This window comes from Microcaecilia unicolor, chromosome 1 (genome assembly GCF_901765095.1).
Source record: "Microcaecilia unicolor chromosome 1, aMicUni1.1, whole genome shotgun sequence".
NCBI lineage: Eukaryota > Metazoa > Chordata > Amphibia > Gymnophiona > Siphonopidae > Microcaecilia > Microcaecilia unicolor.
In genome coordinates, this window is record NC_044031.1 from 618,173,665 (window position 1) to 618,200,952 (window position 27,288).

The 27,288-nt window shown below is 44.2% G+C and overlaps 1 protein-coding gene across 1 annotated transcript in view; it reads left to right on the plus strand.

The window, feature by feature from the left end:
• The window catches only part of SHARPIN (SHANK associated RH domain interactor), a 279,055-nt gene that overhangs the window by 243,203 nt on the left and 8,564 nt on the right, over positions 1-27,288 (plus strand). Inside the window, 2 exon segments of the mRNA XM_030220008.1 lie at positions 19,809-19,907; positions 25,737-25,880. Coding sequence (XP_030075868.1) covers positions 19,809-19,907; positions 25,737-25,880 — 243 coding nt within the window.

Consider the following 27,288-nt stretch of genomic DNA (forward strand, 5'->3'; position numbering starts at 1 on the left):
TTGTTTACTCTTTCCAAAAATACTAGGACTAGGGGGCACACAATGAAGCTACAAAGTAGTAAATTTAAAATGAATTGGAGAAAATATTTCTTCATTCAACGTGTAATTAAACTCTGGAATTCGTTGCCAGAGAATATTGTGAAAGCATTTAGCTTAGCAGGGTTTGAAAAAGCTTTGGATAGCTTCCTAAAAGAAAAGTCAAAAAGCCATTAATAAAATGAATGGGAAAATCCACTGCTTATTTCTGGGATAATCAAAAAATATAACAAAAAATGGCAACCCTCCACCACTTATAATTTGAACCATACACAACAGCTCACACTTATTTATGTTTTAATGAGGGGATGTCTCATACTGTCACACAGGCACTTATTTTTTGTGCTTCCTTAAAGCCTCAGCTTTAGTGACTCAGTTATAATCATCGACTACCCCCAACCACCGATAGTGCTGTCAACCACCTCAAAATCAGAGTTCTACAGTAAATTAATCCATGTTTCAACTGTGCTTATATAACAAAAAATTCTTCTTTGGTTCATATCATTTTTTTGTAAATTTTTATGCACTATCGTTTGTAGCTTATATACAGAGCTTAAACCCGTGCAGAAACAATGTTTATACTTGTCAAGCAGGATCAATGTTTAGACTTATCTGGCTGAAAAACCCCCTGCTGCTTTATTATCTGTAGCTCATGCTGTGGATTCAGCTGTCCTGCATTGCTTGGATCTCACTTGTCAGCATTCCATTAAACAGCCGGTGAATGCTTTGTCCCGACAGGAACCTGTTTCGCGGTGCCTCGCTTTGTCAAGGGAACTTGCATATACTTCACCAGCGACGTGCACCATGGATGATTTTATGGACTAAAGTACAGAGTTTAAACGTGATGCGTTCTTTGAGTGGGAGCCAGTGTAGTTTTTCTCGTAGGGGTTTTGCACTTTCGTATTTTGATTTGCCGAATATTAGTCTGGCTGCCGTGTTTTGAGCTGTCTGGAGTTTTTTGAGTATTTGTTCTTTACAGCCGACGTAGAGTGAATTACAGTAGTCCAAGTGGCTGAGTACCAATGATTGTACCAGGTTGCGGAAGATGTTCCTTGGAAAAAATGGTCTAACTCTTTTTAGTTTCCACATTGAATGGAACATCTTTTTAGTTATGTTGTTCGCATGATTCTCAAGCGTTAGGTGTCGGTAATGGTAACTCCAAGAATTTTTAGGGTATCCGAAACTGGTAGACTTAGTTTGGGTGTGTTGATGGTGGTAAATTTATTCTTATTGTATTGCGAGGTGAGTATTAGGCATTGGGTTTTTTCTGCATTTAGTTTCAGCTGGAATGTATCTGCCCAGGAATTCATGATGTGTAGGCTTTGGTTGATTTCATTAGAGATTTCCCTTAGGTCTTGTTTGAATGGGATAAAGATCGTTAAATCAGCAGCGTATATGTAAGGGTTTAGATTCTGATTCGATAGTAGTTTGGCCAATGGTGTCATCATTATGTTGAATATGGTCGGTGAGAGGGGGGATCCCTGTGGGACTCCGCATTCAGGTGTCCATGTAGCTGATGTAGTCGAATTTGATGTTACTTGATATGAGCGTGTAGTTAGGAACCCCCTAAACCAGTTGAGAACGTTGCCTCCGATTCCAAAGTATTCGAGGATATGTAGTAAAATTCCATGGTCAACCATGTCAAATGCGCTTGACATGTCGAATTGTAGCAGTAGTATGTTGTTGCCGTTTGCTATCAGTTGTTTGAATCTGGTCATGAGCGTAACTAGTACGGTTTCTGTACTGTGATTAGAGCGGAATCCTGACTGGGAATCGTGTAATATTGAGAACTAGTAAAAAAGGCCCGTTTCTGACACAAATGAAACGGGCGCTAGCAAGGTTTTCCTCGGAGTGTGTATTTGGGAGAGTGTATGTGAGAGTGACTGTTTGAGAGTCAGAGTGAAAGTGTGAGTGTGTGTGAGAGAGAGTGAGTCTGGGTGTGAGTGTGTTTGTGAGAGAGTGTGTGTGTGAGAATGAGAGTGTGTGCAAGTGTGTATGTGAGACACAGTGTGAGAGAGAGTGTGTGTGTGTGGGCGAGAGAGAGAGTGTGTGTGAGACACAGATTCTCTGTTTGAGTGAGTGTATGAGACCAAGCGAGTGTGTGAGTGACTGTGTGGCACATAGAGAGTGAATGTGATACAGTGTGAGACAGAGTGTGTGAGAGTGAGAGTCAGAAAGACATTGTATATCAGAGAGAGAGTGTGAGCCGTGCCCTCCCAATCCATGGCCATCTGTCCCCTGGCCCCTCCATTCATCCTTTTCCAGCAATTCCCCTCTCTCCCTGAGCCCTGCCCTCCCAATCAATGCCCATCCATGCTCCTCTGTCCCCTGCCCCCTCCATTCATCCCTTCCAGCAATTCCCCTCTCTCCCTGAGCCCTGCCCTCCAATCCATGGCCATCCATGTTTCTCTGTCACCTGCCCCCTCCATTCATCCCTATCCAGCATTTCCCTCTCTGCCTGAGGCCTGCCCTGCAATCCATATCCATCCATGCCCATCTGTTCCCTCCATTCATCCCTATCCAGCATTTCCCCTCTCCCTGAGTCCTGCCCTTCCAATCCATGCCCATCCATGCTCCTTTGTCACCTGGCCCCTTCATTCATCCCTATCCAGCAATTGCCCTCTCTCCCTGAGGCCTGCCCTGCAATCCATATCCATCCATGCCCATCTGTCTCCTCTATTCATCCCTATCCAGCAATTCCCCTCTCCCTGAGTCCTGCCCTTCCAATCCATGCCCATCCATGCTCCTCTGTCCCCCTGCCCCCTCCATTCATCCCTTTCCAGTAATTCCCCTCTCTGCCTGAGGCCTGCCCTGCAATCCATATCCATCCATGCCCATCTGTCCCCTCCATTCATCCCTATTCAGCAATTCCCCTCTCCCTGAGTCCTGCCCTTCCAATCCATGCCCATCCATGCTCCTCTGTCACCTGGCCCCTCCATTCATCCCTATCCAGCAATTCCCCTCTCTCCCTGAGGCCTGCCCTGCAATCCATATCCATCCATGCCCATCTGTCCCCTCCATTCATCCCTATCCAGCAATTCCCCTCTCCCTGAGTCCTGCCCTTCCAATCCATGCCCATCCATGCTCCTCTGTCCCCTGCCCCCTCCATTCATCCCTTTCCAGCAATTCCCCCTCTCTCCCTGAGCCCTGCCCTCCCAATCCATGCCCATCCATGCTCCTCTGTCCCCTGCCGCCTCCATTCATCCTTTTCCAGCAAGTCCCCTCTCTCCCTTCCATGACCCCCCCCCCCTCGCATCCATGCTCCTCTCTATCCCATGTCCCAGCCTGGCCCGCCCTCTTCTCCTCCCCCCCTTCGCATCCATGTCCCCCCCCCCCCCTTCGCATCCTTGCATCGTTTTGGTTTTTTTTTTCTTCTTTTTCAATTTACCTCCGTGGCGTTTCCGGCAGCGAAGCGTCAGGGAAGGAGGCGGCGCTCCCGACGTGTAGCTTTCCCTTCGCTGTGTTCCGCCTTAAGGCGGAACACAGCGAAGGGAAGGCTAGACGTCGGGAGCGCCGCCTCCTTCCCTGACGCTTCGCTTCCGGATTTGTTTGTTTTGTCGCGAGGGCGGGGCAGAGACGGCTGGCTGGCTGGCTTGAAGGGAGGCTTCACACCACGAATCCACGAACCCTACAGCTTCAGTGACGTCAGATGGCTTCACAGAACGTTGTCCTCATTAGAACGTTCACGGTGCGTTTTATTATATTAGATTTGTTTAGATACTCTGTGAGTTGTTTGGTCACCATTCCTTCTGTTATTTTGGTGATCAAGGGAATGGATGCTACTGGTCTGTAATTCGTTAGTTCATTAGCATTTTTCTTCGCATCCTTGGGTATGGGGGTGAGTAAAATGTTACCCTTTTCCCTAGGGAAGAGTCCATTTTGTCGCATGAAGTTCACGTGGTTTGTTAGGTCTGTTATAAATTGTTTAGGGGCCGACTTCATGAGGTTGTTTGGGCATATATCTAATTTGCAATGAGATTTGGCGAATCTTTTAAGTGTTTGTGAGATAAGATCTTCTGGTAATATTGTGAATTCAGTCCAGATCCTGTCTGCTGGGTAGACTCCAGGGTCCGGGTCTAGGCACTCCAGGAGTGTAGTGTATTCGGTTGGACTGACAGGTATTTTGAGTCGCAGTTGTATGATTTTCTCCTTGAAGTATTTTGCCAAATCGTTGGCTCCTGGTGTGTCTATGCTGTTATTGGTGACTGGGATGGTGTCTAGTACTTTATTCATGAGTTGGAAGAGTTTGTGTGTGTCCTTGTAATTTGGTCCGATTTCAGTTTTGTAGTATTGTCTTTTGGTTTGTTTTATGGTATATTTATATTTCCTTCGGAGTTGCTTCCAGGCGTTGAGAGTAGTATCGTCTTTCTTTTTGTTCCACACACGTTCTAGTTTCCTAACTTGTGTTTTGAGTTTTTTCAGTTCTTCGTTGAACCATGGTGTTGAGTTCTTTCTGTGCAAGGTTCTGGTTTGGATCGGGGCGATGGTATCTAGTATTGATTTACATCTATTGTCCCATATTGAGAGGAATTGGATTGTGTCTGTTTTAATTGTCCATTCGTCAGTTTAAATCTGTTGCCAGAATTCAACCGGATCTATTTTTCCTCTTGTGGTGTAAGTTTTTCGTGTTTGTTTGTTAGGTGAGTCTTTCATTCTCCATTGGAGGGTGATGTGTGCTTTGTAATGGTCTGACCACAATGTAGGTGACCATTTAGTGTTAATTAGTATAAAGTTTGCATCGTGGTCAAATTTGTGTGTTATGATGTCCAGTGTGTGTCCGTGTTTGTGTGTTGGTTGAGTATTTGGTCCCTGTAGATCCTATAAATGTAGGAACTCTTTGCAGTCTTGGGTACTTGTGGTGGTGAGATCTTCCAGGTGTAGGTTAATGTCTCCTATTATGATGAGGTTTGAGGAAGAGATGCAGGTATTCGAGATAAAGTCCACGAAGTGTGTTTGGCAATCTCGCCAGTTTCCTGGTGGTCTGTAAAGTATAACTGCGTTAAGGTATTCCTGCAATTTTGGGTGACTGATTCTTATAGAAGCAATTTCAAGTTGTGGCAGTATGGATTCAGCTATGTTTGTGATGATGAACTCAGATTTGTATATTATGGCTATTCCTCAACCTCTTTTTCCGTTTCTTGTCCAGTGTGTAATTTATGAACCATTGAACTTATGAACCACTTATGAACTTATGACCCTGTCATGGTAGAACTACAAAGGCTTGAAGCTCGCTGACTGTTCTGGCAGAAGTAATTGCTATTAAGAACACTACCCTATATGTGAGGAACAGAGAAAGAGAACAACGTGGTTCAAGTGGTGGTTTCACAAGACCTATTAGGATGACATTGAGATTCGTTTGATAGGAGGTTTGGTATGAAACAAACTTTTCATGAATAACTATTAAGGGATGAACTGAAACTGGCTTATTATCAACTTTAGAATGAAAAGTGCTGATGGCATTCAAAATGCACTCTGAGTGAGTACGTTTTAAGGCCAGAATCCGAAAGGTGGAGGAGGCACTCAATAAGGGTAGGAAGAGAGCACCTAGCAGGGTTGAGGGAAAACCGGCTCCACTTGAAACGGTAACATTTCTACATAGCTGGTTTTGTAGAGGTTAGGAGTATCCTATAGACATCTGGAAGATTTAAGGAATGTAAGTCTGTCAAAAATCAAGCAATTGAGGCTAGAGAGCGAGGGTCTAGATGAAGGAGAGAGACCCCCTTGTTCTGTGTTGTTAGGGTTAGAAAAGTATCTTACTTCAATGGTTCCCTGAACGACTCTAGAAGGAGAGGGAACCAGATTTGATATAGCCAGTAGAAAGCTATTAAAATGATGGTCCCTTGGTCTCAACGCAGTTTGAGAAGAGTTTTCCCTATGAGAGGAAGTGGGGGAAAAGCATATAGAAGGTCTGTTCCCCAATGATGTAAGAAGGCATCTGCAGCTATTCGGTTGGGAGCATAGAGATGGGAACAAAAGCAGGGAAGCTTGTTGTTCTGATGAGAAGCGAAGAGGTCTATTGCTGTGCTCCCCCACTGCTGGAATATTCAATGAACTACAGAGGTGCTGAGGGATCATTCTTGAGGTTGAAAGACCCCTGCTTCATTTGATTGCTACAGTATTCTGTTTGCTGGCTAGGTAAACAGCTCTTATAAAGATGTTTCGAGAAGCTGCCTGTCCATATCTGTTTGTTATGACAAGCATAGATCATGCCCTGTCTTGGGAGTAGCCATTAGAGGGAGCTCTTCCTCACAGATGACAGCTTAAGGCTGGAAGACTATGGGAATTGGTTTTGCCCTTTTAAGATTGATGGGTTTGAGGGACCGGTCTGGGAGTAGAAGGCATTTCCCTGTTAAGAAAGAGGGCCCAGCTAGGAAAGTTAGTAACTCTTAGAAACCCTAAATGCTTAGTAAAAAGTACCAGAACTACTGTTTTGTCCAAGTAAAGATTTCCAGTGGGTGAATGGACAAGTCTGATAGGGTATGAGAAAGCCACTCTGAGTGTGAAGAGTTCCCGCATCAAGGACTACTTTTCTATAGTCAGTACTAAGATGACTATCTCTAAGCTCTTCTCTTAGAGGCAAAGCCTAAGAATACACCACAGCATTCTGGACTGAGTTCCTAACCTGTCAGGGAGCAGGGAGACAGAGCCATACTGGTGCTTAGCCCTAAGACCCCCACCATAAGGGAGGGCAGCTGTTCCATGGGCCTCTATCTACTAAAACTTGTGGGGCATGATGAAGCCAGTATTGAGTCATACAAAATAAACATTCTACATGAAATAACGTGGAGTCTTTGTGGATAGAAATTCCATGTGTGAAGGGAAGGAGTATTTTAGTAGAGCTGTACAACCATCCACCAGGACAGAATAAACAGATAGATGAAGAAATGTTTACAGAAATTAGGAAAGCTAGCAAATTGGGCAATATTATAACAACGGGTGATTTCAATTACCCCAATATTGACTGGATAAATGTTATATCAGGGAGCACTAGGGAGGTAAAATTCTTAAATAATTGCTTCTTGGAGCAACTGGTCCAAGAACCGAGAAGAAGGAAGCTATTTTAGATCTAGTCCTTAGTGAAATGCAAGGCATGGTACAAGAGGTAACAGTGTTGGATCCTCTGGGAAAAAAGTGATCATAACATGATCAAATTTCAGCTGATATCTGGAGTTAATGTAGCAGCATTTAATTTTTGAAAGGGCAACTAAAACAAAATGAGGACAATGGCTACAAAGAAGCTTAAAAGGGTCAGCCGCAAAGGTTAGGACTTTAAATCAGGCATGGACGTTGTTTAAAAATACCATCTTGGAAGCCCAGACCAGATGTATTCCACATACTAACAAAGGTGGAAAGAAGAGCAAACAGCCAGCATGGTTAAAAGGTGAAGTGAATGGAAACAAATCTGAATGAAGACAATAAGCAGCAACATAAGCACTGTCAAGATAGATGCAAAGCACTGAATAAGAAGGCTAAAAGAGAATATGAAGAAAAACTTGCTACGGAGACTAGTAACACTTTTTTCTGATACATCAGAAGCAGAAAGCTTGTGAGGGAATCCATGGGAAGATGATGTAAGAGATCTAGATGTACCAGAAATGGTTTTCAAGGGTGACAATGCGGAGGAACTGAAAGAAATCTCGGTGAACCTGGAATACGTACTAAGCAAAATGTCAGAGTGATAAATCACCTGGACCATATGGTATACACCCCAGGGTACTGAAAGAACTCAAACATGAAATTGCTGATCTGTTAGTGATCTGTAAACTGTCATTAAAAACATCTGTAGTGGATGAAGATTGGAGGGTGGCTAATGTAATGCTGATTTTTAAAAAGGGTTCAAGGGTTGAGCAGTGAAATTACAGACTGGTAAGCCTGACTTCAGTGCCAGGCAAATTAGTGGAAACTATTATAATAGAAAATAAAATTATGGAACATGTAGACAAACATGGTTTAATGGGACAGAGTCAGCATGGATTCAGCCAAGGAAATATTGCCTCACCAATTTGATTCATTTCTTTGAAGGTGTGAACAAATGTGGATAAAGGTGAGCCAGTTGATGTAATATATTGACGTAGTATATCTAGATTTTCAGAAAGCTTTTGACAAAGTTCCTCATTAGGGACTCCTGCGATAATTAAAAAGTCATGGGATAGGAGACCATGTCCTTCTGTGGATTAGGAATTGTTTGGACAGAAAACAGAGGGTAGGGTTAAATGGCCATTTTTCTCAATGGAGAATAGTGGAGTGCCGCAGGGATCTATACTAGAACCGGTGCTATTAAACTTATTTTAGAAATGATCTGGAAATCGGAACGAGTGAGTTGATTAAATTTGCAGATGACACAAAACTATTCAAAGTTATCAAAACGCATTTGTATTGTGAAAAATTGCAGGAAGTCCTTAGGAAACTTGAAAACTGGGCATCCAAATGTCAGTTGAAATTTAACATGGACAAATATAAGGTGATGCACATTGGGAAGAATAATCTGAATCATAGTTACCTGATGCTAGGGTCCACCTTAGGAGTCGGCACTCAAGAAAAAGATCTAGGTATCATTGTAGACAATACGTTGAAATCTTCTGCCCAGTGTGCGGTGGCAGCCAAAAAAGCAAACAGGATGCTAGGAATTATTAAGAAAGAGATGCAAAATAAGACCAAGACTATTATGATACCTCTGTATTGCTCCATGGTGTGACCTCAGCTTGAGTATTTTGTTCAATTCTGGTTGCCATATCTCAAAAAAGATATAGCGGAATTAGAAAAGGTTCCAAGAAGAGTGACCAAAATGATTAAGGGGATGGAACTCCTCCCATATGAGGAAAGGCTGAAGAAGTTAGGGCTCTTCAATTTGGAAAAGAGATGGGTTAGGGGGAGATATGACTGAGGTCTATAAAATCCTGAGTGGTGTAGAATGGGTAAAAGTGAATCAAAGATCAGGGGACACTCAATTAAATTACATGGAAATACTTTTAAAATAAATAGGAGGAAATATTTTTTTCACTGAAAGAATAGTTAAGCTCTTGAACTCGCTGTTGGAGGATGTGGTAATCGCAGTTATTGTCTCTAGGTTTAAGAAATGTTTGGACAAGTTCCTTGAGGAAAAGTCTAATAAAACAAAAAAGTCTAAAATTCTTATAGAAGGCAAAGGCCATATCATCTCTCTATATAAAACGCACCTCCAACGTTCGAATGAAGCCTCTTTTAGCCAAAAGTGAAGGGGGTGAGATCGCATTGTGTCTGCCCCGCCCACGCGTCAAACGTGATGACGTCGAGGGCGGAGCAATGACACTCAACCAATCGCAACGCTCGGCAGTGAAGCGTCAGGGAAGGAGGCGGCGCTCTCAACGTCTAGCCTTCCCTTCGCTGTGTTCCGCCTTCTTCTGACGTCAAGGATGACGTCAAAAGAAGGCGGAACACAGCGAAGGGAAACCTAGAGGTCGGGAGCACCGCCTCCTTCCCTGACGCTTCGCTGCCGGAACCGCCACGGAGGTACATTTAAAAACAAGAAAGAAAAAAAAAACCATGTTGGGGGGAGCGAAGAGGGTGGCCACAAAAGAAAAACAATGGGAGCGGGAGGGCAAGGGAGAAACGACACCATGGATGCGAAGGGGGGGGTGGGGGAGAAGAGGGCGGCCCAGGCTGGGAGTGGGACATGGGAGAGAGAGGAGCATGGATGCAAGGGGGGGTCATGGAAGGGAGACAGGGGACTTGCTGGAAAACGATGAATGGAGGCGGCAGGACAGAGGAGCATGGATTGGGAGGGCAGGGCTCAGGGAGAGAGGGCAATTGCTGGAAAGGGATGAATGGAGGGGGCAGGGGACAGAGGAGCATGGATGGGCATGGATTGGGAGGGCAGGACTCAGGGAGAGAGGGAAATTGCTGGATAGGGATGAATAGAGGGGACAGATGGGCATGGATGGATATGGATTGCAGGGCAGGCCTCACGGAGACAGGGCAATTGCTGGATAGGGAAAAATGGAGGGGCCAGGTGACAGATGAGCATGGATGGGCATGGATTGGAAGGGCAGGACTCAGGGAGACGGGAATTGCTGAATAGGGATGAATGGAGGGGACAGATGGGCATGGATGCATATGGATTGCAGGGCAGGCCTCAGGCAGAGAGGGGAAATGCTGGATAGGGAAAAATGGAAGGGCGAGGTGACAGATGAGCATGGATGGGCATGGATTGGAAGGGCAGGACTCAGGGAGAGGGGAATTGCTGGATAGGGATGAATGGAGGGCACAGATGGGCATGGATGCATATGGATTGCAGGGCAGGCCTCAGGCAGAGAGGGGAATTGCTGGATAGGGATGAATGGAGGGGCCAGGTGAAAGAGGAGCATGGATTGGAAGGGCAGGACTCAGGGAGAGGGGAATTGCTGGATAGGGATGAATGGAGGGGACACATGGCCATGGATGGATATGGATTGCAGGGCAGGCCTCAGGCAGAGAGGGGAAATGCTGGATAGGGAAAAATGGAGGGGCCAGGTGACAAAGGAGCATGGATGGGCATGGATTGGAAGGGCAGGACTCAGGGAGAGGGGAATTGCTGGATAGGGATGAATGGAGGGGACAGATGGCCATGGATGCATATGGATTGCAGGGCAGGCCTCAGGGAGACAGCGGAATTGCTGGATAGGGATGAATGGAGGGGCCAGGTGACAGAGGAGCATGGATTGGACTCACACTTTCACTCTGACTCTCAAACACTCACTCTCACATACACTCTCCCAAACACACACACTCCGAGGAAAACCTTGCTAGCGCCCGTTTCATTTGTGTCAGAAACGAGCCTTTTTTACTAGTCTTTTTATAAAGTCCTTATTAATTCCTACTATTCCAAAAAAAGAAAAACACTGGATTATAAGGTGTTTGGCTAAAGGATTTAGACTGTACTTCTGCTTCTGCTGATACTGACTGGACCTATTTTTGGAACAAAATTAATAGACCAACTTCCTCTACTAATTGGACACAATCATTATACCTCTTAAAGCATAGGGCTATTTGGACATCTTTAAAGACGTGAAGAGTGGGTCTTTCTGCTACCAACTATGAAGGAACACTAACTCACATGATATATCAATGTTTGTTAATTCAACACTACTGGACAGATGTCTGGATTTACATTCAAGATATAATTTTCAAAAAAAATACAATTGTCATTGGAGCAGGTATTCTAAGATCAACATTCACTGATATTGATTTATTTCAGGACAAACCATGCCTGCTGGATATTTTAATATCTATCATGCTCCAAACTATCCTGGGAGCCTGGAAAAATGTGGGTTCTCTAAATATCATATTCCTCTGTTTTTGCTGTGGAATTCTGCACTATCAATACAAGGTCTTACCATTTGGCTTGGCCTTGGCTCCTCAAGAGGGGCATAATCGAAAGGGGCGCCCAAGTTTTCCTGAGGACGTCCTCACAGGACTTCCTGGTGAAGGGGCGGGGAAACCCGTATTATTGAAACAAGATGGGTGTCCATCTTTCGTTTCGATAATACGGTTGGGGACGCCCAAATCGCAAAATTTAGGTCAACCTTAGAGATGGTTGTCCCCGATTTTTGTCGATAATGGAAACCGAGGACGCCCATCTCAGAAACGACCAAATCCAAGCCCTTTTGGTCGTGGGAGGAGCCAGCATTCATAGTGCACTGGTCCCCCTGACATGCCAAGACACCAACTGGGCACCCTAGGGGGGCACTGCAGTGGACTTCACAAATTGCTCCCAGGTGCATAGCTAGCTCCCTTACCTTGTGTGCTGAGCCCCCAAAACCCACTCCCCATAACTGTACACCACTACCATAGCCCCAGGAAGTGGGGTGATGGGCCTGGGTCCGCCTGCCTGAAGTGCACTGCACCCACTAAAACTGCTCCAGGGACCTGCATACTGTTGTTATGGAGCTGGGTATGATATTTGAGGCTGGCATAGAGGCTGGAAAAAATATTTTAAAAAACTGCAAAGGAGAGGTCACGTGATGCTGTGAGCAGGGAAGGACGTGGTAGTCTCTGCTGCTGGGAACCCTACCCGAAAACTGAGTTTTTAAAGGTGTCTCCGACCCCAAACTCAACAAACTAGGACGAAATCGCTCCCCCAGTGTATGGACAAATACTTGACAAGATCGGCGATGGCGCAAACCGGGAAAAACACGAAGAAAAAAGAGGAGAAACCGAGGCTTGGTGAAAACAAGATGGCGACCGCCTCGCCGACGAACTCACCCTCCCGCCCGGCTTCTGACTTCTCGCTCCCGGAACTTACAGAGGCAGTAGTGGGAGCGCTGGCCCCTCAATTTGAACAACTTTCTGCCCAGATCGCTGGTCTGTCGGCGCTCACAACAGAATTGTCATGTCGCACGGGGGAGCTGGAGGCCCGGGTGGCGGACGTGGAAGACGGACAACAAAATCACTCGGGGGAGATAGAACGACTACAACGCCTAGTCCAGGAAAGTACACAGCGCGTAGAAGATTTGGAAAATCCCTCGCGCCGCAATAATCTCAGATTTGTGGGGTTCGCAGAATCCTTGGCAGATAAAGACCTAAAACGAACATTGGAGACGTGGCTGCAAGCAAACTTCCCGGAGGCAGGTGAAGGCCGAGCGATCCGAATTGAACATGCTCACCGCGTGGGGCCTAGGCCAACAAGAGAGCTGAAGCCTAGAGTGGTGATAGCAAAATTTCGCTGTTATGCCCAAAAGGCTGCTATATTGCGATGCTACAAAAATTGCAGGGAAACCACAAAATACGATGGAACCTTAATTCGTATTTTTCAGGATTTCTCTGCGGCTTTGGCAGCACGACGACGAGCTTTTTCTACAGTTTGTACTCACTTGTTGGAAAAAAAGCTCAAGTTTACTCTGCAATATCCAGCAACGCTGAAGATCTTGGAGAATGGAACCTGGACAGCTTATGCTAGCCCAGAAGCCGCTGTGGCCTGGTTGAATCAGCATCAGACCTGATCCTGGGAGGATCGCTAGTCTAATTTGTAAATGGTTGCTAAATCATGCTGGTATGTTGACATTGTTCTTGGTTGGCGACTGCCAGTTGGAATTCTAATTTGATTACGTTCCAGAAAGTTCCTGTTGGATTACTAGCACCGACCTGCTGACTGTGGACTAAGGGTGAGACCGAACTGGTTGGTGAACAAGATGGCGGACCGGAGACCCACGGTGGAACGGTTTAAGTATGGGCTGGACGTGGAAGATACCTAAATGTCCTGTATCACGATTCTTGCAGGTCTTCGGGATATGTGAGACATTATCTGTGAAAACATTTCTAGACTGAACGAAGGGTGGGGTTCCTATAGCATTAAGACCTCTGCCTCATACACTCACTAGAGCGGAGTGAGGTTGGTTATATAGGTCAGATGAGTAGTGGGGGGAAGATGGGGGGAGGGCAGTGGGGGGGGGGTGGAGGGGGGAGGGGGAGGGTGGGTTTAGGGGTAGAGGCGAGCGGAATAATGATGGGAAAATACGGTGGATTGTGGGCATGTGTGAAGTCCTGTATAACTACGTGACATTTGACATAATGATTGGATGGTGGAGAATCTGCCTTTGGTTGAGGCTGGGCGACCAAGGCACTATGTTAGCTTTGTTACATGTTAATTTGGCAACTTTGGAGGGATCACACTGACTACACCTTTGCGATTAGTGACCTGGAATGTGGCTGGGATCACTTCCCCGGTTAAGAGATCAAAAATTTTAACACATTTGAAACGCCTAAAGGCTTCCATAGTCTGCCTATAGGAGACTAAACTCTCTGACGAGGAACACCAGAAGCTGCGCCAACAATGGGTGGGGGAGTGTTATTACTCCTCTTCTGGGGCTAGACGGGGAGGGGTGGCCATACATTAGGAGAGGGCTCCCGTGCACTTCTAAATTAATAGGAAAAGACCCAAAGGGAAGATATGTTTTGCTCCATCTTAACATTATGGGACAGGAGTATTATCTATGTGCTGTATATGGTCCAAATGTTTATGATGCAGATTTTTTCCAGACTTTGATAAATCTAGGCCTCAAATATGACACGGCCCCTTGGATTGTAGCGGGAGATTTCAATCAGGTGCTTGATCCGGAACTTGACCGCTCGACGGTTGGGGCGTGGGGCGCGCTACCCCGCAGCAAAGGATTGCCTTATCTTTGTAAGCTGATGGACCTAGTAGACCCCTGGAGACTACTGTTTCCTCAGAGGCGGGACTACACCCACCTCTCGAAGGCCCATAAGACCTGGTCTCGTATAGACTACCTTTTAGTTTCTACATCACTATTTTCCCGGGTAATTAAGACAGACATGGCACCTATGGCGATCTCAGATCATACTCCAGTTTGGGCTGATATAGCCCTGGGACACACCGTGGACAGATTTAAGTCCTGGAGGTTCCCATCCTATTTAGCTGGGGACAAAGACTTTGGTGATTTCCTAGTACAAAAATGGAACCTGTTTGAGTCTGATAATGTGGCCCATAAAGATAACCCGACACTGTTTTGGGAAACTTCTAAGGCGGTCATGAGAGGGGAAATTATTAGCTACTTAAGTGCACGACATAGAAGGATTTCCCAAGGCATAGTTTTACTAGAACGAAAATACCAACAAGCCAAACGTGCATACATGCGTTGTCGTACCCAGACCAACTATGATAATGTGATTGCGGCACAGGTGGCCCTAGACTCACTGCTCCATGAACGTGCTAAGAAGCAAGCCTTCTGTCGTAGATATCAGTATTACAAATTTGGTAACCGCCCTGGGAAATTGCTAGCTAAAGTCACCAAGGCTTGGTCAGAGAGGACATTTATTCCTACGGTGCTGGCGCCTGATGGCTCTCGTAAATCTTGCCCTAAAGACATACTGACTATATTCCAGGATTACTTTTCTCGAATGTATCGGCCAGAGGCACAGCAGGGTGGGCCTCCCAGTGTTGTCCCCCGCAATTAAAGACCAACTGAACGCTCCCCTCCAGGCCCAAGAGATTCAACAAACGATCAAGGCTTTATCTTTGGGCAAAACTCCGGGCCTGGATGGGTTCTCTACGGAATATTACAAACTGCTGTCGACTCAACTGAGTGTTCCCCTGACTCTCCACCTTGATGCAGCTGTGGTAGTGGGGAGGCTACCCAGGGAATCAAATGAAGCTTTAATTGTCTTAATCCCTAAACCGGGTAAAACAGCAGATCTGCCAGGGTCTTATCGGTCAATTTCCCTTCTCAATGTCGACGTTAAAATTTTGGCTAAAATTCTTGCTGATAGACTGGCCACCCATCTCCCTACTTTAGTGGGGGACCACCAAGTGGGATTCGTGCGGGGGAGACACCCGGGCTTGAATGTATGTAGGGCCCTGCTGGCTGTGGCGCGAGCTGAGGCCACAGGTCACCCACTGTTGCTGGCGGGCCTGGACGCTACTAAGGCATTTGATCAAGTGAATTGGGACTACCTCTTTCAAATACTTAGATATATAGGGTTGTCTGGGTGGTATTTGCATGCAGTAGATACATTATATACTGACCCTGGGGCCCGAGTCCTGGTGAATGGAATGTGCACTTCGCGTTTTTTGGTAAGACAGGGCACCAGACAGGGTTGTCCCCTGTCCCCACTTTTATTTTTGATCTATCTGGAACCCCTGTTGCGCAACATCATAAATGACCCAGACGTAAGGGGAGTTCAACTGCCACAGCTTCATATCAAAGTATTAGCCTATGCGGACGATATCCTCCTAGTGTTGACGCACCCCCAAACATCGCTGTCAATAGCCTTAGATCACATAGCAGAGTTTGGATACTACTCGGGTTTCCAGCTTAATCCACAGAAGTCTGAGGCGCTGACAAAACCTCTTTCAGTGCGGGAACGCTGGGAGGGACGGTTTCCGTTGAGGTGGACCACTGATTATCTTGTCTACTTGGGGATTAGAATCCCAACATCGCTAACACAACTTCACTTAACCAATTTAGCCCCCCTGTGGAAGGAGACACAACATACCTTAGAAATGTGGCAGCGTCTCCCCCTGTCTTTGTGGGGGCACGTCGCTCTGTATAATATGGTTCTGGTCCCTAAATGGTTATATGTGATCCAGGTACTGTCTCTATTTTTCTTACATAAAGATGAGCGGAAATTACATAGACTACTAGCCAGATACCTCTGGATGGGAAAAAGGCCCAGGGTCACATTTAGGCAGACATACCTTCCAATACATAAGGGAGGGCTGGGTGTACACAGCATACAACGCATGTCAGTAGCGGGCTGTATGAGACACATTACAGACTGGTTTCGGGGCACATCCTACTTTTCCTTTCCGACTACTGAAACTAAAATGGTGAGCAAGTTTCACTTTAGCTACTGGCTGCATGCGCCTGCAGGCAAAGCACCTACTGCTAAAGGATGCGCTCCTATCTTTGCGCCACTGAGACGAACATGGCGATGGCTGTGTAAAACTGGAGGGTTTGAGTGCCACTCTTCCCCTTTCTTGCCGATTGGAGGTAACGCGGACTTTACAGCTGGCACAGATACCGTGACCTTCCAGGCATGGAGAGAGGGGGGGACAATATTCCTGTTCCAGGTGCTAACAAAAGAGGGTAAATGTAAGTCCTTTAAAGACCTATGTGAGAACACTGGACTTCCAGCACAGGCCACCTTCTCTTATTTACAATTGAGTCATTACATTGCCTCCCTCCCTCGAGTCTCGTTGACCTCGCAGAGACGGAGGCAACTTACAGATTTATTTGACTTGGAGGCGCAGCTTTTGGTTCCCCTTAAATACTACCACTTTAAACTTAAAGAGCTTTGCCCTGAGATGACCTATGATCAGATCGCTCGGGCTTGGACTGGAGACTTGGGCTGTCTTATCACTGGTTCGATGGTGCAGGCTAATCTGGTAATTGGATATAGGACCTTTAAGGATGTGACACTACATGAATCCCAATATAAATTCACTATGAGACTGTATATCTCACCACATAGAGCGTTCAGGGCTGCTCTGCGACCCTTGGACGATTGCCCCAAGTGTGCGAGACCTGGGGCGCACTTGGGACATATGTTCTGGCTGTGCCCCCTGGTCCGTGCCTTCTGGACGCAACTTTGTACCTTTGTCTCGGCTGTCTGGGGGTTGACATGGTGCCCCTCGCCTACTCTCTTGTTTGATAAGTATAAAGTGAGGGGAAGCCGGAGAAGGGGCATGTTACCTTTCCTCCGCAGAGCGACTGCTATGGGGAAGAAAACAATTTTATTGAATTGGATCTCATCAGAGCCACCTTCTGTGTCACGATGGCGATCCCTCATGATCTCCTTGGGTGCCATGGAACGTAGGGAGGTGGATGACTTAGCCTCCCCGGGGGGAGATCGACTATTACAATGTTGGGCACTGTTTTGGGATACACTGACTCCCACGGCTCGCAGTAGAATTTTGAACGGGTAAGCTCGCGGGGAGGGAGGGTGGGTAGGGGGTTAGGGGACAGGAGGGAGGGGGGTTGGAAGGGAACAATGTGGGAAGGTATAAAATTACGGATGGCCAGTTTGAGTATGTTGAATGTTCGTTAAATTGTTTGAAATACACTTGTAATGTAACTGCATTTTTTCTCACTTCAATATCACTTGTATACTTGTGGTCACCAATAAAAATGATATATATAAAAAAAAAAAAATGCAAAGGACTCAAATACAAAACAACCCATGCATCCAACTTCTCCTACATAAGCACACAACTATGGAACGCACTGCCAAAAGCCGTGAAAACAATCTATGACCATCTAAACTTCAGGAAATCACTAAAAACCTATCTATTCAGTAAGGCGTACCCTACCGACCCAACATAAATGCCTCAACTCAGCAACACAGCAAAACCAAAGATCGTATTGGACACTATATAACCTCCCCCATCTTTGACCCCCAACATACCTGAAACATACCTACCTTATCCACCCTTAACATCACATTGTATTTGTTCTACCTCATTCGACCTTAACATCACACTGTATTTGTTCCTCTACCGGACTTGGCGAATGCCTTTATGGTACTATGTAAGCCACATTGAGCCTGCATATAGGTGGGAAAATGTGGAATACAAATGTAACAAATAAATAAAATGAGATATTCAGCAATTGAGGTAAAAGATTGGTTAAGAAAGAAATCAAGTCTTTGCCTTCGGCACATTCAGCCAGCCCCAAAAATCTTATTTCTTCTCTGATTTTGGTTTGACAAATCCTCAAGTTCAGTTGGAGTTTCTGGATAGCTGATGTGTTTAATGTTATTTGTGCTGTTTGAGGTTCCAGTTTCTTAGTTCTCTCTGTTCCAGGTCAATTATGTTCTTCTGTGACTCTTCCAACTTAAAATTTATATTCTCTGTTTCAGATTGTACATCTCTCATGATTTCGAGCTATGTCCTGATCATATCTTTTATAGTTTGCATCTCAGTCAGAATGGAATCACCAGTAAATTTGGTCTGTCCCAGTGTGGCAATACTTATGTACTTATTTGTATTCTTTTGCCGTCATCTTGTCCAGCGTTGGAGGATCTGTTTTGTGGTGTTTAAGGCCCAATATAACGCCAAACTAATGATCCATTTTAGATGATTTTGTGTTAGACGAGCTTAGGATCCAAAATTGTATTAAATTAAGTTGCAGTATCAATAAATTCCAGGAGTATTACTTCAAAAAGTATCAGATTTGAAGAGAGTTTTCACTCCATGCATCTGCACACCTTGCAATGCACAACACCCCCAAAATTTATGTTCATATGTGCTTTTACATTCAATCAGTCTTAGAGAATGTATAGGTATTTAGCAAATTATAAGCTTGAAATTTGTAATTGTGAAGTGCCAGTGAACAGTAAATAAAAATGTACCTTCACTGAGATCTTGACTGCTAGGCAGGCACAGACCCAGACTTCTCCTTTGCAGTACTTTTCTAGGTCAGCTTCACAGTATTCTTGGGGTTCGGACCGTGATCCAGAGGAGAGCTCAACTAGTTTCTCCTCTGATCCCTTATATCCACCGGAAAGAAGAAAGTCTCCTCTGAAAATGTTGTTCTTCACTGATTTTGTATGGGAAAGCCAAGCAAAAGCCAGCATGGATAAAAAGTGAGATGAAGGAAGCTCTAAAGTGCTTTAAGAATTAGTCAGTGTCACTGAGATCACATGGAAAAGAAGAAGAGTACTTATTTCTTAAGCCTGGAGTTTTATAATTAGTGGTCTCTTTTTTTTTTTTTTTTTATGTTGTCTGTGTAAATGATTGCTAGAATATCAAGGTACTATATTTGTATTTTTTTGAATCTCATTAGCTATCTCTTTTGTATGCTAGGAACTTAAAGCAGCATGCTAATACCAAGGAAAACAATTAGACTATAAACTTAACATATATAGTGTCTAACCAATCTAATTACTCCATTATCTTAAAGCAATTATTTCTCATTACCTTTAAAAAAAAGTTTTGCTTCAACTGCATCGAATCCCAGGAAACATTCTTTACCTTGAAAAGAATGTTGGCTTTACAACAGTATTTAAGAAAAAATGTTGCACCCGAGGCAGCTACTCTGTATTTCAGAGACAAAAAGGCTTTTCGTCTGAGCTGAGTAGCTTTGGCAACATCAGGAAAAAAAAATTTTTTTAATTTACTTCACAATAATTTACATCTTCTGGAAATACATTTTCATAATTTACCCCCTTTCAACCTCCAGTATGGCCTCTGCTCCAGTTTGAACAGGAAATATTCAGACAGTCAGGTGAACATAAATAACATTTTGCCTTAACCTTCTTTTCAGCCTCAAAATGGGTGAATTTGATCTTGTTTCTTACAGGCAATACATGAGGGAATGAACTGCCGTCAGTATCAGGATGACCTGCTTGTGCGAGCTCAAAATGATGCTGCTGCCCGGCAAACCAATGAAATGCTGAAGGTAAGAGAATGCGTCAAGACTTTAGAATCTGGGAAAGACATTCTAAGCCATTTTTTAAGGCATGTTGCCATATACGGTGATTGGCTTAAAGCTGATGCAAACACTGCTCTGAAACTCTGACTCAAGGAAAGAACTAGTGAGTCTGCTTTCATCAAGGTGAAACCACTGAAAACGGAGCATGGAACATTTCATCAAATATTCTAATCCAGGTTTTTCAAAGTTCAGTCCTCAAGGGCTGCAAGCAGACCAGGTTTTCAGAATATCTCTAATGAATAAGCAAGAGAGAGATATGCATACAAGGGAGGTATTGTATGCAAATGTATCTAATCCATGTTCATCCTGAAAACCTGACTGCATTGAGAACCTGTGTTCTAAAGTAGTGATATTATAGGTGGCTGATAAAGACAAAGGAAACTGATGGGGAATTCATAGTTTCAGCTGGGAGCTGACAGGAGAATATACCAGTGATCTCAGTTTGTCCTGGAGTTAAGCTTAACAGACTGAGAGACAGTGTCAAGATTTCAGAACAGTTCAGTGAAAGGCACAGGATTTACTTTTGTAAACAAGTATTAGTCTGTTTTAAAGTTAAATTCCATTTTTAATATGCCTGTTGCAGTTCATTTTTTACATTGTTCATTCTTTTTAATAATAATCTTTTTTTTATAGAGTTTATTAGCACAGTTTCTACAACTAGTGACCCAGGTACATGGCACTACAGGATCTCAATACTTTTTGATCAAATTGTTTGTGGATACTTTTCTTTCTGAGAACTCTGACCAAATATTGCTGAGGCCTCAGTGTTCCCAGAAATCTTCAGGCAATAGCTATCCAGCTGGAAACCTGGCCACGGCAAGCAAGACCTAGGGGCAGTATTTGCTGAGACTTTCAGGTGGCAAGACTGACTCCTCATCCCCACCTCAATAGGTGCCAGGGAGTAGCATCCAAGTATGATAGAAGAATCTTTTAAAGGTTACACTGGAACAGCCATGTCCAACCCAGTCCTCAGAGCACACTTAAGTCCCATTGGGTTCTCGGGATATCTGCAATGAATATCTATGAGATAGTTGAGGCAGTGCATGCAAATCTAACTAATGAATATTTATTGTGGATATCCTGAAAATCCAGTGGGACTAGGTGTACCCTGAGGACTGGGTGAACCAGGTCTAGAATGGATATGGATTACAATAGGCTTGTCCAAGTTCAGTCCTCGAGGGCTGCAAACAGGCCAGGTTTTCAGGATATCCCTAATGAATATGCATTATTACCTATATCAATTTTTGATTTGAAACATTTCAAATATATACCTTTGTACAAAAAAATACTAAAACAATCCAACACATATATACCATTAACAATATAATCATACTCTCTAGATCATTTGGAAACTTTCTTTTACTGGTCACCCAGGGTATCTTCTTTACATATTTCTATGTTTAAATCTGTTTATTGACGTATTATATAAAACATAGATACATAATGTTCAGCGAATAACCTTTCTAATACAACAGACAACTATCAATCCGTCCACATACGTCAAAACATTTTCTTCTTTTTAACCCCAAACAGCCCCCCTCCCCCCACCCTCCCCTCCTTATAGTTAGAAACCTTTAAAACCTTTTGTTAACAGAATCCCCAAAACCCACTTTTAACATAATGTCTATCAGACCGTACTAATACACACATAACTGCCCCTCCCTCTGAAAACTCCAGTATCTTCCATTATTATTGAACAAGCTGCATACCCTCCATCTACCCCAGAAAGGACGTGGAACTCCAGCAGTGAACCAAAATACAATGTTTCCACAAAACTTTAGTTCCCTCCCCCTATTCCCCCCACTCCTTAACCACCCCATATCTTGACTCTCTACACAGCAATTCCCCTCCCCCCCCACCTCTCCCTCGCCCCCTCCCTACCCTCCCTCCCCCAACCATCTTACCATTGTCTAGAGTGTGAGCAACTTAACCTCCTTCACCTCTTATTAACCTTACCCCAGGTAGTTACAAATTGTTAATAATAAAACTCCTACCTCTTGGGCTCATTATTTGTAAATAAGGGTCCCAGATTGTCAAAAACTGTTTCTTGCGTCTTAAAGTGCCTTTCGCATCTCGAGCTTCCCATGCCATCAATTGGTGTATCTGGTTCCTCCAATGCCCCAATGCGGGAGTCTCCGACCCCACCCAGTATTGTAAAATTGTTTTCCGAGCCACCAAGCACAATTTCCTACAAAGCAGCCGCCCAGGCCCCTTTAAACTGCGAAATGCTCCAGGCACATCCAAAAGTAATTGTTCCATTGAACCTTGAAGAGATCTATCCACCAGGCGTTCCAAAAAACGCACCACCTGGTTCCAAAAACTTTGCACTTTCTGGCAAGCCCAAAATGCATGATAGTGTGTATGTCTAGGATGACCACATTTGGAACACTGCGAATCTTGGCCCCCTTCCACATATGCTAACATCGCCTTAGTCATATATGCCCGTAGGATCACCCGAGCCCCACATTCCCTCAACCGCATATCAGATGTTAAAGTATAAACTCCTTTTAAAGATTGCAAAACTTCCCAAGTACCTAGCCCCACCCCCGATTCCTCCTCCCATTTTGCCTTGATCCCCTCAAACCTTCTAGCGGGACATAACTGAACAAGGGCCTGCACTAACCCAGAGATGGACAATCCACTATCAGAAATCTTTGAAAAGAATGACCTGAGCTCTACTCCTAGCTTAAATTGCAACTTATTCCTGTCCAAGGTCCTTACATAGTGTGTTAGCTGTGCGTAGGCAAACTGTGCACCCCACCCCCCAGGAGACTCTTCCTCCCAAGTTCCTAACGGTTCCAACTCCCCTGTGGCTCCCATCACGTGCTCCAGAAGATATATCCCTTTTTGCTCCCATCTCTTAAACCAAACATTATCCCATCCTGATCTAAACCATCCATTTCCTCTAATAGGCAACTGATCCGACACCTCAGGGTCCCCACCTAGCCGCCTCACTAGAACCTTCCACCCCTCTCTCAATGAATTCAAGAGCACACTCCCCTTTATACCCTCAGGCAACTGACTTTTTTTGCAGTGCAACAGAAAATAAAGATGATAAGGCGCAAAATGTTCCTGTTCTAAGTATAATGGTGTGTAAACTGTTGTCCCCTCAATCCAATCTCCCACATGCCGAAGCATACAAGTTTGGTTATATAGCTTCAAGTCTGGCAGTCCCAGACCACCTTGCCTCCAATGACCTGTCAATAGTTCCATTCTCAGCCTCGGCTTTTTCCCTGCCCAACAAAAAGCACTCACCCATTTATAAAATAATCTCAAATCTTTCTGAAGAAGGCGTATAGGCAATATTTGAAGAACATATAACCACTTTGGAAACTGAACCATCTTTATCAGATTAATTCTACCCATTAAAGAAATTGGCAATAAACGCCACCGCTCCAACTTCTCCTTGGTATCTTCAATCAATTTCCCCACATTGAGCTGATATAAATTTGTCACATCCATGCTTAAATTAATCCCCAAATAACGAAATGAATCTGATGCCCACCTCAAAGGGAAACCCTCTCTCCATTCATCCTTCACTTGGACTGAGGAAGGTAAAGCCTCCGATTTCCCCAAATTCAATTGGAGACCTGCAAAGTCTCCATACTCACCAAAGATTTCCAGAAGAGCCGCCAAGGAACTTCGAGGACTCTCCAGATGTACCAGTATGTCATCAGCAAATGCCGCTACTTTGAAACAACCCTCCCCCACTCGAACCCCCTGAATATCTTCTGTTGCCAGTATCTCTCTAATTAAGGGATCTAAAGTCAGCACAAAAAGAAGCGGCGATAGAGGGCATCCCTGCCGGGTACCCCGTAGGACTGGAAACATCGCTGACGACATTCCATTCACCAACACTGTTGCCTGTGGCTCCGCATACAACGCTCTTATTCCTGAAACAAAGAGACCCTCAAAGCCATATGCCCTCAATACTTCAAACATAAAGTCCCATCTCACTTTATCAAATGCTTTCTCTGCTTCAAAACTTACTAGGATAGATGGTATCCCTCTCTTTGATCTCTGCTCCAAAGAAGTCAAAATTCTCCTTACATTCTTGGTGATTGATCTTCCCTTCACGAATCCTACCTGTGCTTCATGTATAATTTCTGGAAGCACCTTAGCCATTCTATTAGCTAAAACTTTTGCCATCAACTTCGCTTCAAAATTAAGCAAAGAAATCGGCCTATAAGATTCTGGCAACAACGGGTCCCTACCAGGTTTTGGCAGCACAATTATTTGTGCCACCGTTAAGGACTGCGGCATAGATTCCAATTCTATAATTTTATTAAACATAGCTGCCAACGGGGTTGTGATCTCCGTACCCATTAGTTTGTAAAACTCGGCTCTATACCCGTCAGCTCCAGGTGCCTTGCTCAACGCACTTTTCCCTATCGCCCCCTCCACTTCTTCCACACTTATTTGTTCATTTAACTGTCCTCTAGTTCCCTCATCTATCACGGGCAGTAGCTTAGACTCCAAATATACGTCCCCCCTCAAACCTAAGTCTGGAGGGCTTTTATATAGTTCAGTATAGTAACGGTGAAATACCTGAGAAATCTCCCGATCAGTACGGACTAAATGACCCCTCGACTCCTGGATTTGCAGTATCCCCTGAGGGCGGGCTCTAGGTCTCAACAAATTGGCCAACAATCTCCCCGTTTTATTACCATGCTTATATAGCTGATATTTATAATATGTTTGAGACTTTACTGCTCGTTGATGGAGCAAGGAGTTCAACGCCACCTGTGTCTCGAGTACTAATTGCCTGGTCTTCCCCGATTGTTCCTCCCCAAATCTCTTCCTAGCCCTACGCAACTGCTCCCCCAATCTCAAAATCTCCCTATCCCGAATCTTCCTACTCCTACACGTGTAGTTAATTATTTCCCCCCTGAGAACTGCCTTTGCGGCTTCCCAATACAGAATCGGGTCATTTGTATATTCCTCATTGTGACTTGCATACTGATGCCAGCAGTCAATGATATGTGCTCTAAATTTTTCATCTTTGTATAATTCAATTGGGAATTGCCAGCTCTTGGGTTTACTATCTGCCAATCCCACCGACCACTCCATTAGCACCCAAGCGTGGTCTGATATCACATATGATCCCAACTCCCCTTTCTCCACCCTCCCAAATATTCTTTACATATTTCTATGAAAAACATATAACAGTGTAATAATATCTTACCCCCAGGTGACACTGCTAAACACTGGATAAAAAAATTTCACCTACTGCTAAACACTCCCCAGATCTTGAAAGCTGGGACAGATGTGAACCTGACAGTTGTTGCAAACAGACTCTCAGAAAGTCAATAAAATAAATAAATTCCTTCCAATCATACTAGTCAGTCTGAATGAATTTGCATGCCCACTACATGCATTGTATGTACATCTCTCTCAGCCTCTTGAAAACCTGATTGACTAAGTGTGCCCGAGGACTAGGTTGAGAACCCCAACCTTAGAATATCAAGAGTTAACCACTTCAGTTTTGATAGCCAATGACTGCAGAATGTGGCGCTGCTTGTTAACTTAGCATATATAAAGAACAGGGTTTTGTAGGAAGAAATCCCTAGGTAAACAAGGAGCAGATAATGTGTAATAAAAATGTGCCCATTTCCAAGTTCTGTGCGCACATTGCTTCTCTTTTAGAGTTATAGTATTTGTAAACATGCAGTTAGAAAATGTACTGATAAGTGCCCTACTTTCTGTACTACTCTTCTGCTTAAGCAGCCTTCACTAGTGAAATGTTCTGATAAAATTACTGCAGAGTGGTTTTTTTTACTTGTTTCTCTTTCTCAGACACTAGTACAGATGGGAGAAGCCATGAACTGCCCAAAGTGCCAGATTATAGTCCAGAAAAAAGATGGCTGTGATTGGATACGCTGCACTGTCTGTCACACAGAGATCTGCTGGGTCACCAAGGGATCACGCTGGGGACCTGCGGTAAGCCTCTGGTTTTGATCTAAATAGTGTTTACCATCCCTGTTCTGGGGGCACCTATCCTGTCAGGTTTTCATCATTTTTAACAATTAATATGCATATGAGAAACTTGCAAACATTGAGTTTTTGGTGTATGCAAATCTGTCTCATACATATTCATTGTAGGTATCCTAAAAACCAACCAGTTAAGTATGCTTCCAGGATAGAGTTATGAAATACAAGAGATCACTTAAGTATGAGTTTGGTTCCCATTTTACTCACCAACATACAAGTGAGCTTTGGCATATCACTTTAGCCCTGTGACTCAGATCTCACCACAGACCTACCACGTGACTTAGGCATAAGAACATAAGAATAGCCATACTGGGTCAGACCAGTGGTCCATCTAGCCCGGTATCCTGCTTCGAACAGTGGCCAAACCAGGTCACAAGTACCTGACAGAAACCCAATTAGAAGCAATATTCCATGCTACCAATCCCGGGACAAGCAGTGGCTTCCCCATGTCCATCTCAATTAAAAATTATGGAGTTTTCCTCCAGGAACTTGTCCAAACCTTTTTTTAAACCCAGATATGCTAACTGTTGTTACCATATCCTCCAGCAGCAAGTTCCAGAGCTTAACTATTCTTTCAGTGAGAAAATATTTCCTCCTATTTATTTTAAAAATAAATTATTTTGTATTGAATTTGGATGTTTGTTACCCTTAAAATCTAATAAAATTTACTAAATGTAAATATAAAAATATTTCCATGTAATTTAATTGTGTGTCTTTGTACTGTTTGAAAGAGTGAAAAATCAATTCACTTCTACCCGTTCTACACCATTCAGGATCGTATAGACCTCAATCATAGCCCCCCCCCCCCCCCCCCCCCCCCCAGCCGTGTCTTTTCCAAGCTGAAGAGCTCTGACTTCTTTAGCCTTTCCTCATATGGGAGGAGTTAACCCCATCATCATTTTGGTTGTTGTTCTTTGAAACTTTTCTAATTCCGCTATATCTTTTTTTGAGATACAGCGACCAGAATTGAATGCAGTACTCAAGGTGAGGTCGCACCATGGAGCGTTAGAGGTGGTATAATATTCCATCCCTTTCCTAATAATTCATAGCATCCTGTTTGGTTTTTTGGCCACTGCCACTTCACATTGAGCAGAAGATCTCAAGCACATTGTCTATAATGACACCTAGATCTTTTTCTTGGGTACTTACTCCTAAGGTAGACCCTAGTATTAGGTAAGTATGATTCGGATTATTCTTCCCAATGTGCATCACTTTGCATTTGTCTATATTAAATTTCATTTGCAGGAAGACTTTAGGAAATTGTAAGACTGGGCATCCAAATGGCAATTTTTCACAGTCCTCATGTGTTTTGACAACTTAGAATAGTTTTGTGTCATCTCAACTTAATCACATCACT